At 37.7% G+C, this 10,054-nt stretch overlaps 2 protein-coding genes across 2 annotated transcripts; both read right to left on the bottom strand.

The window, feature by feature from the left end:
- Nucleotides 1-507: 507 nt before the first annotated feature.
- On the bottom strand, nucleotides 508-5,116 carry LOC144842181 (cytochrome P450 2C44-like). The gene is made up of 4 exons (XM_078698580.1): nucleotides 4,637-5,116; nucleotides 2,895-3,493; nucleotides 2,281-2,605; nucleotides 508-1,621 (listed from the first exon to the last, which is right to left on the bottom strand). The coding sequence occupies exons 1-4, from the start codon at nucleotides 4,908-4,910 to the stop codon at nucleotides 1,437-1,439; spliced, it is 1,383 nt and encodes a 460-aa protein (XP_078554706.1). The 5' UTR covers nucleotides 4,911-5,116; the 3' UTR covers nucleotides 508-1,436.
- A 673-nt stretch (nucleotides 5,117-5,789) lies between these two features.
- On the bottom strand, nucleotides 5,790-9,745 carry LOC144842121 (cytochrome P450 2K1-like). Its single transcript, XM_078698498.1, has 5 exons — nucleotides 9,644-9,745; nucleotides 8,998-9,292; nucleotides 7,415-8,016; nucleotides 6,786-7,110; nucleotides 5,790-6,623 (listed from the first exon to the last, which is right to left on the bottom strand). The coding sequence occupies exons 2-5, from the start codon at nucleotides 9,257-9,259 to the stop codon at nucleotides 6,418-6,420; spliced, it is 1,395 nt and encodes a 464-aa protein (XP_078554624.1). The 5' UTR covers nucleotides 9,260-9,292; nucleotides 9,644-9,745; the 3' UTR covers nucleotides 5,790-6,417.
- Nucleotides 9,746-10,054: the final 309 nt, after the last annotated feature.

Here is a 10,054-nt window from a genome sequence, read left to right as displayed (position 1 = left end):
AACTGTGTCTACTAATTGGATGTTTGTAGTGTTATTATTTATCGTTATCCTGATGTATTTTTCGATATCCTGATGTATTTATCGTTATCCTGATGTATTTTTCGATATCCTGATGTATTTTTCGATATCCTGATGTATTTATCGTTATCCTGATGTATTTTTCGATATCCTGATGTATTTATCGTTATCCTGATGTATTTATCGTTATCCTGATGTATTTTTCGATATCCTGATGTATTTATCGTTATCCTGATGTATTTTTCGATATGTTTGTTTGAAATGATAACTTTGTATTTGGTTATTAAAATGTTTTTTTTGTGATCCGATTGAGTGACGTCACTTTTATTTGTCTAGATCGAATAAAGGATGCCTAAAAGTAAAACCATGCAGAACCGTTTATTATACCGTATATATTATATGCCTGCGTAAGAAAAATATGTCGTTCAAAGACCGCGAACGGTTACATAAGTTATACACATGAAACAATGTTTTTATTTTCCTCTCCAACTATTTTGTACAAACAAGATATAAAATAAAATATAAACATACTGAAACATTTATCGAAATATTTCGATTGCTAAATACCGGCGAAAAAATTGTGAGTTGATGCTCGTCATACGATAATTGTTTTGTCAAGTTTGGTATTTTAGCCCCGTGGATAATTATGCCATGGAGTATTTTTTACACCATGATTATACCACAGGTACCTAACTTGATTGTCGCCGCGGCACAGCGCAGGAATTCAACTATAACCTCATCTGAACAACACGACACGATGAAGCGTTTAAATAAACCTTAGATATTATCTCAATCTCAAGGCCACACAAGTGACAAAACATGTCATTGTTACTGTCTGCAATATTTTTAGTATTGTGAAGTAAAAACGAAGTAAAGAACACTTGAAATAAATAATTGATTTAAATATTTAAAACAAGATTGTGTCAGTCGTACCTACATAACTAGTCTTTATACTGACCTTAATTGGAACATAATTACAGCACAGTGTTAAATATTTTTTTCACGGAGATAACCTCATTTTTCTGGCTATAGGCATATAAGTTATAGTAGCCTATAACGGTTCACAAAACTAACGATCGGACTTTCCGGTGTTTAGTGTCCACGTCCAGACAGACTGACAGGCATACCCAGGCCTATAAAGAGTAATGCCTAAAACAATCGGCAAGGAATGGCAATTAGCTCAATATAACATTTATTATTATTATTACATCAAACTAAACTAATCAATTTTAAGTTCTTATAACATATAAACTCGAAGAGAATTATATATTGTTTGAAGGTTTGCATGGCGAAATCAAATGTTAATGTAAAGTTTGCGGTACACTACCGTACGTATATTAGCACTCTTGAGGACGGTCAAAGCATATTGCGGTACTGAATATTTGTACGCAAATGTGTCCCGTAATATTTGTATACTTTTATCGCGCCACTATTTTCAGGTTGTAGGGTGGTGGGTTATGAAGTCCGATATTCATAGTCCCGTCGGCCACGTCTGGAAGCGTTTCGCCAGCGACTGCTTGGAAGCCATAACGTTGGTAGATATTGGCAAGAAAGATGAACATCGCGTTCTTAGCGTACGTCTCCCCTGGACATCGTCTTTTTCCTGTAATTAAATCAAAATCAAAATAATTATCAACATTAACTGTTTTTTCACAGCCTCGTTCCGTTGTAGGCCAATCAAATTATTTCCCTAAGCGTGGTTCCCACTAGAACGCAACGCATCGACGTATCGACGCAAAGTGCTGTATTGCGTAATCACAAGTGGGAACCGACGACGCAACAGTACTGCAAACATCGCAGGTTTGATTTCACGCAGGCGGGGGCAAACACAATTATTGGAAGGCCATTTTCTTACGTTGCGTAGATAATGCATAATATAAAAAAGGGTATTCGGATAGCTTTACGATCTATCACATTGTTTTACCATTTCCTTAATGGTTTTACAATCAAAACACTATAGGAAGCCGTGTCGGAAATGGTTACGAGATATGGTATGTTTATTAATAATCATTGCCAGAAGTTCATAATCATTGGCGTATAGAAAAGAATCAGTTCCGAGTGTATTGATCTTTCATTATTTAACAAAACGGAAAGGTGTGAATAAGTAGCTTAAAGCTGTGTTCCCACTACTTGGGCGCAACAAGTGAACTGACCAATCACAACGACAGCTCGTTCGATTTATCGCGTCGTGATTGGTCACATTACTAATTCTTGTTGTACGCGTACGCGTCCAGCTGGTAATAAGTTATAAATGATACTAACCTAGTCCAAAGGGTATGTAAGACTCCTTGTTGAGATCAAGTTGCCCTTCACTGTCCAAGAACCGATCGGGGTTGAACTTCTCCGGTTCATCCCAGTATTTCGCATCACGATGCGGTCCCCAAATGTTTACAAATACAACGGTATCTTTCTTGATGTCGTAACCTTCGAACTTGGCATCAGATTGCGTAGCGTGCGGCACGAACTGCGTCGCCGGGCACGCAAAACGTAGCGTTTCGTAGATGGTGGCGTTAGTGTACGGAAGTTTGTCGACGTTCGCCATCGTTGGTGTGTCGTCACCAAACACAGACGTGACTTCACTTTGAATCTAGAAAATAAAATATTTACAACCCGCTACGATTAATAATTATACTTGTCTAGGCAGGGAAAAAGAAGGAACCATTATGATATATGAATTCCGGTAGGAGCAGTGGCGTAACGGCTATGGGCGCTCACATGCTAAACCCAGGGCTCCCGGATCTTATTGGGGCCCCTGAGCAGTGTTTAGAGGAAAAACAGGCATTGGAGGGCCACTTTGGGGTTGTTTCTAGGGGCCTCTGCGTTACGCCACCGGTAGAGCCTCTGGAGAAGCCAGATAAATAGAAGCGTATTATTACCTTCGTTTGAACTTCTGGATGCTTGGTGATAAGTAGAAGAAGCCATTGAAACGTGTTCTTTAGCGTAATCGTTGCTCCCATCAAGTTCATTATGTTAGCTAAACACTCTTCTGCGGGGAACTCTATCCCACCTGCCTTAGCCAAATATCCATCCATGAGATCCCGTACACTGTTCGCGTCTAGCGTTTCTTTGTGCGTCTCCAACTCTTTGCCGACAAGGCAACGCAAGTTTTTACGCGCTCTTCGAAATCCGAAGTAGAAAACCCACAACGCTGGAAACAAATTAGCTGGTTCTGCCATCAAATTCTTCAGCTTTTTATTCATTTCACCAATACGTTTCTTTAATTCACAAAAGTTCGGGTCATCGTAGGGGCAACGTTGTTCTCGTCGAAAACAAAACGTTGATATCATGTTTAAATTCGCTTCTTCCATCAGACGATAAACGAGATCAGACGATGAATCCTTGTTTTTGTTTAGAACTTCACAGATTGCCGTTGCCTCGTTTCGCGCCAATTTCTCTATGTCCACTTGTTCCATGACTGTTGTTAATAATTCTCTGCGTTTGTTGAATACTTCATTGTTTTCCCACGTCATTGTACCTATATATTGTATAACAAAAGATTTGGGATTATATAGTGTGTGTGCAGTAAGCAGACAAAATACTAACATGAACTGTGTTTGTACTTAGGCCTATACATAATAAAGCTTGGTTCGCAATTGGACGCATGGCAATGGCGTAGACGCAACTTATTTGAATAATCAGTAGCGATTGGTCGCTTGCGTTTGTCGAAACGAGGCTTTGTGGAACCAGGGAACCCTGGTGGAACCAATTCTATATAGACCTACTATTGTTCTGACTCAGTAATGTTAGATGTGTTAAATATACCCCCGCGAATCGTAAAAATGGCTTTTGCATATTTTGGCATAGTTCATACAACGTGAGAAGCGAGAAGGCTAGGGTTCACTCAGCCTCGTCCCTAATAGTTTGTCGATGACGCAAACATTTAGGTTTAGACCTACACATTTGGTTTTACTATGGAGAAATATTAATTAATTTTAGGCTAGAAAATTGCACTGGTGTTCGTAAGATGCCATTCTTGTAGGCCTAGCAAGCTGATATTTCCATCCGGAATATTATAAGTTCCGGCACAGTTCCGATTGCTAAACACAAGTAATTATTCGGACACAAGTCCGGTATATCTAAGTGAAGTATAGAGATATAAGTATATCCTTCCTTCTCAAATATGGCAGTGATATTCCCAAATAATGGTAGTTATCATCATGACCATATATTTATACCATTTTTGGTCACATCATTTTTGATAGTGTAGACAGATTTAGTACATTCAAATTCAAAATAAAATTGTTGAGTAGGCTTATATCGAAGGAATCAATTGCAGAAAATCAATCAATTGACTGATATATTCAAAACCATTAGAATTATAGAAGGACTACAATAATTGTTTTATTTATTTTATTGACTCATCATTAGAATATTTTTACTTCCGGTACACACATTCACGTCACTTTCTGTGATTGTGAATCTTCTTCTCTTTCTTTAGTCTCTCTTTCTTCAAATATCTTTAACCTGTGGTCTAACCGGGATTATTATGCTTTCAGTGTGAATTCAATTTAATTAAGGGATGGTCGACTGATAACCAATATTAACCCCATCTGACCCCACCCTTAATTCCTCCTTAAACCCATCAAATGATGTAAAACCGACTGAATAATTAGCCTACCTCTTGTTCCATCCTTTTTAGCGATTGGTAGAACAAAACGTGCTGAAAATTCATCTGAATTGTCTTCAAATGCTTTCCTTATAACATCGAAGTTACCCAGTACAACACTGTCACCGAGAGGTCCCAGATCCACTCGACACACCGGTCCATACTCCGCACACCATTCTGTCCAACTTAAGTGGGCTTTTGGTTTTATGTCCTTTAAGTTCCCTAGTCTGCCTGCTGGGCGGGGTCCAGGGATAACCCTCTTGTCTTTATCACTACCGTCTGCCATTATTAATACTAGTTTGACATAAACATACGTTTATCTGTGCTAGTAGTAGAAGCCGTTCTGTCTCGTAAAATATGTATTACTCAGACAGAGCGTATAGTGACGTATTCAGTTCTGCGATTTGATTGGTCGGTTCCGGGATATCCCACTTCCATTGTATCTCCATATTTAAAAATAAATAATGTTTAGAAAGACAAATCCTCATTGTATTCAGGGAAGTCAAATGATGTCCGGGTGTTTTCGAGGAACACCGGATGACACGTCATACGACTTAAACATCACACTCCCTTAGGGTCAGCGATCTCAATTATCCCCTTTTTAAAAAACATTCACTGGTGGCGCTAACGGAACTTTTGATTGACTGAGAGGACAGAACAGCTTGCTTGTAATTTCCATGAATTTACATTACCCATATATTGTTCCCTTAGAAGACAATGTGTGAAAAGAGATAAAGTAAGAATTACTATAATATAGACATTAAAAGCTATGAAAATTAAAGACATTCCACCCTCCCCTCCCGCCCCCTCGAAAGAAAACATATAATATAGAAGTATGCCGCTGATATTACAACTAAAATGACTGCTAGAAGCCATATATTTGAATAATAATTGAAATATCAGTAGGCCAACCATAAAACCACAACACAATAACATATTCAGGCGTCGTGGTTTACCGTATGTGACCACGGCAGTCACAAGCGTACAATAGAGCCTCGTTGTGGTATTTAGTACAGTGCCTTTTCCTTTGTGAAGTTCTGAGTACTGCTCTATGGTAATCTCTTCCTTTTCGGTCACGCTAGACTGAATAACACTCATAAATAATAAACAGTTCATGAAATGAAATAAGCTCGAAAACTTCATTTTATTTTAGTATCTTAAAGGGTAGATCCGGTTATACAATTTGTATTGTTTATTCTAAATATAAACATTGATAATAACTCCACTTATTTTTCGTCAGCGGCACAGCAGAACGAGCATACACGGAGCTCCCCTTTAAGTATAATGTACGACCTTCTTAAATTCTAGGCCTGTTTACCGTGCAGTTGTACGTATTCTGAACTGCAATGGGTTCGGCAAAACGCCACACACCTCCCAAAAATTGTTCATTTTCAATTCACCCAATTATTGTCAATCAAAATAGATTTACAATGTACAAACAAACAACATATATATGGCATCATCTCTCCCCCTCTGTAACTTTTATGTTACTAAATTTCAAAATGGGAATACAATAACCGATTCTGTGACACATGCTTTATTCGAGTAATGCATGCTTAATTATTAACTACAGATTAATAATATAATAATACAATATAGATAGACGTATTTTTAGACAAAATTTAGAAAATTTACAATTGGAAGCCAGATACCGTATAATGTTTCATATTCACATTATTAGTATGTATTAATGAAAAATATTTTATTTTAGACTTCGAGGTACTTATTTTCTTGTATTTTAACGTTTAAAGATAATCCTATTCATCAGTAAGTAATTCAATACTATTCTATTATTATTTGTTATTTTTGTCGTCTGAGCGTGAAACAATTTTCAGTTTATAAGGAGGGGGGTTATGTAGGCCCGCGAAAAGCACACCATCATTGACGTCAGGAAGTGGTTGACCTTCGACCTCTTCAAATCCATATCGTTGATAGATGCTGGCAATATACAGAAACATGGCCCTTTTAGCAATTGTCTCTCCTGGACATCTTCTCTTTCCTGAAATGGATCAAATAATAATTGATAAATGTTTCCCGCATTTGAATTATATGAAACTAACAGGAAAAGGAAGGAATCGGAAGCGGCGTTTCGTGTGTATTGAGTTGTACTATGACAAGTAATACGTTACAGTACTGTAAAATACATAAATTGTCTACATACCCAGCCCAAATGGAACGTAGGATTCTTTGTCGAGATCCAATTTTCCTTCACTGTTCAGGAATCTGTCCGGGTTAAACGTCTCCGGCTCTTCCCAGTATTTCGTATCATGATGAAGTCCCCAAATATTTCCGAATACAACGGTTTCATTTTTAATATCATACCCCTCGAACTTAACGTCGGCTAGTGTCATGTGAGGTACGACTTGCGAAGCGGGACACGCAATACGCAGTGTTTCGTAGATGGTAGCGCTGGTGTACGGCACTTTATCGATTCCCTCCATCGTGGGAACCTCATCACCAAACACAGACGTAACTTCAGTTTGAATCTATAAGATAATAACATGATATACATTAAAATATAGGCTATAAATTTCAAATTAGGTTAAGATTTTATCGTAGGGCCTTTTAGGTCAGTGATTAATGTTTTATGTTTTTATTTCCAGAAATAAGGCATGTTTCAGGTATGTGTCCATTGTTGCAGTACATGCGCATGTTTTAAGTGTGTGTTGTTGTGTAGGGCCTACACTTTAAAGCATAATCGTCTTAATTCGTATCCGCTGAAATGACATCTATGGCATTTATACGCATTCGTCGCGATCGTAAACAAACAAAAAACAACTGTAGGCCTACCTTAGTTTGAACCTCTGGGTGTCGTGTAATAAGCAATATTAGCCATTGTATGGCGTTCTTTAGCGTAATCGTAGCTCCCATTGTATTCATTATGTGCACAATACACTCTTTAGCTGGAAAATCTATCCCATCGACCTTAGCTACGTAACCATCCATCAGATCCTGCACTGTGCCTATATCTCCAACGTCACGCACAGACAGCTCCTGGTTGATGTACGATCGTTGTTCGTTGTGTATTCGTCTAAATTTTCCGTACAGGCATGTTGACCATAGAAATGGAAATATATTCCCCTTCTCAGCCATAAGATTCTTCCTCGCTTCCAAAACGTTATTCATTAATCGAATCCGTTCTCTGAATGTTTCGTCGTCGTATGGACATCTTTTCCCGCGTTGAAAGCAGTACGCGATAGTCAGGTTTAAATTCGCTTCGTAGATCATTCGATAGACAGTGGTAGGTGACTTTTGTTGACTTTCTTTGAGCACGTCGCAAAATGCTTCAACTTCATTTTGAGTCATTTTGTCAATATCGGCCTTCTCGAAAGCTTTCATCATAAGGTTTTTTCGCTTCTCAAATATCTCGCCGTTTTCCCAAGCCATTGAACCTATAATGAATAAAGTTAGTAATACTATCACCACGCATCAACATGCCATTGTATTTTGTATCAGTGTTCATCTTAATTACCATTATAAGAACCTCGATCCTCGCATAGATCTTGTTTCTGATTGTACCAGAACCTCGATCCTCGCATAGATCTTGTTTCTGATTGTACCAGAACCTCGATCCCTCAGAGATCTTGTTTCTAATTGTACCAGAACCTCGATCCCTCAGAGATCTTGTTTCTAATTGTACCAGAACCTCGATCCTCGCATAGATCTTGTTTCTGATTGTACCAGAACCTCGATCCCTCAGAGATCTTGTTTCTAATTGAACCAGAACCTCGATCCTCGCAGAAATCTTGTTTAGTGTAAGGGTATACTCCAGGACATAACACAGAGTAAGTTTATTTATATTACATATTCTACTATGTTAAATATATTATCAATAATTAATTTAAAAGGTTTAAACATCTGTTAACTATGCAATATTGTATTTAAATACTAATTTGTAATTTCTTTTTTTATCATATTGTTTATTATTATTTTTATTAATTGTGCAAATTGTTGTTGTTTTAATGTAAAAATTGCTTTTAAGTTAGGATAAGGCCTAGAAAGTGGTAAACAAACGTTCAATTGGCTCGTTATTATGTTTGCATAATTTTAGTTTCAGTAAAACTGCAGTATTGTCTAATACAGGAAGGAATAATTCGGGTTTGGCCTCATTTTAACTTTGTTCATTAATGTGTAAAAGCATTTGGATCCGTTTGGTTATAGTACGTTTATACAGTATTTTCAATTTACGCATTCCGATGTAGGCCTACCAAAAAAACTGCTCTTCCCCTCCCTTCTTCAGTTATATAACCGCGTCCACCTTACCGTAAGACAAGACAATTTGTACTGGAGCTAGTCATTTTTTTCCAAATCAACATGGCCTTGAGTTGTACTCAAGGCTATGTGATGGTAGGCCCCTATTGTATGCGTCTTACCATGCGAGCCTGCCTTCTTGACAATTGGTAACACATATCTACCAGAGAACACATCAGAGTCGCCTTCAAACGCTTTCTTGAATACATTATAATCACTTAGAACTACACTATCCCCCAGCGGTCCAAGATCAACTCTATAAATAGGACCATATGTCGCAGACCACTTTGTCCAAGTCACGTGAGCCTTGTCTCCGATCTCCTTTAGGCTTCCCAAGAGTCCTCCTCCTCGAGGTCCAGGTAGTTTCTTAGTTTCCTCTGACATTCTTGTTTGTTTACCACTGACAACTGCAGCAGGCTAGGAGATTTTTATAAGATAAATTTAGGCATACATGTAGAGTTGGGCATTATATTGAAAGCCTGTTAAAAATAAATTCAACTAGTGATAATATTTCAGACAGATGAGTAACCATGTATGAATGGTCATTTATTGAGGTTAGATTCCGGTCGAGTTGAGTGATCCACTTTAGGTGTTGGGATCTGAAAATACTTTTTCGTATGCGTTCTCCCCCTAACAAAACCTAGAGTATTATTCATATTATTATATACTAGGACTATTAGGCAAACAAACAAATGTAAGCAGAGGCATACTGTATCTAAAACTCGACCATAAGAAGGCTATTGTATTTAGGCTACCCATCGTATTTACCAAAACAACAATGCAAATAACAGAATGAGATGAAGCTAAAGTTAGATTATTCTTCCATTGTTGTTGACTACTACTGCTAGTACTAGCTAGATCTACACTATACCTTTGTTGAACATATGTCAGTATAACAACAAGATTATCGAAACAAAACCGTTAAGAAAAATAAATACTAACGTTTCCTTTGTCACAATTGTTCCCTGGTTGAGGACCAATAAGGTGTTTGACGGTATAAATAAGTCAAAGTTTCACCTGTGTTTGTAACGGACCGTTACATCCAAATTTAGAACACGTCTGTTTCGTTCGGAGCTTTCAAGGACAATAACACATTCCTATACATTGTATTGTTGTATTACAGCTAATCCACCAGCATAAAACTCTAACCACGCACATCCTGAAACTCTAAACTACAAG

This window comes from Antedon bifida, chromosome 5, assembly GCF_963402885.1.
Source record: "Antedon bifida chromosome 5, ecAntBifi1.1, whole genome shotgun sequence".
Taxonomy (NCBI): Eukaryota; Metazoa; Echinodermata; class Crinoidea; order Comatulida; family Antedonidae; genus Antedon; species Antedon bifida.
The sequence above is the reverse complement of the archived record's forward strand: the minus strand, read 5'-3'. Positions and strand labels throughout refer to the sequence as shown.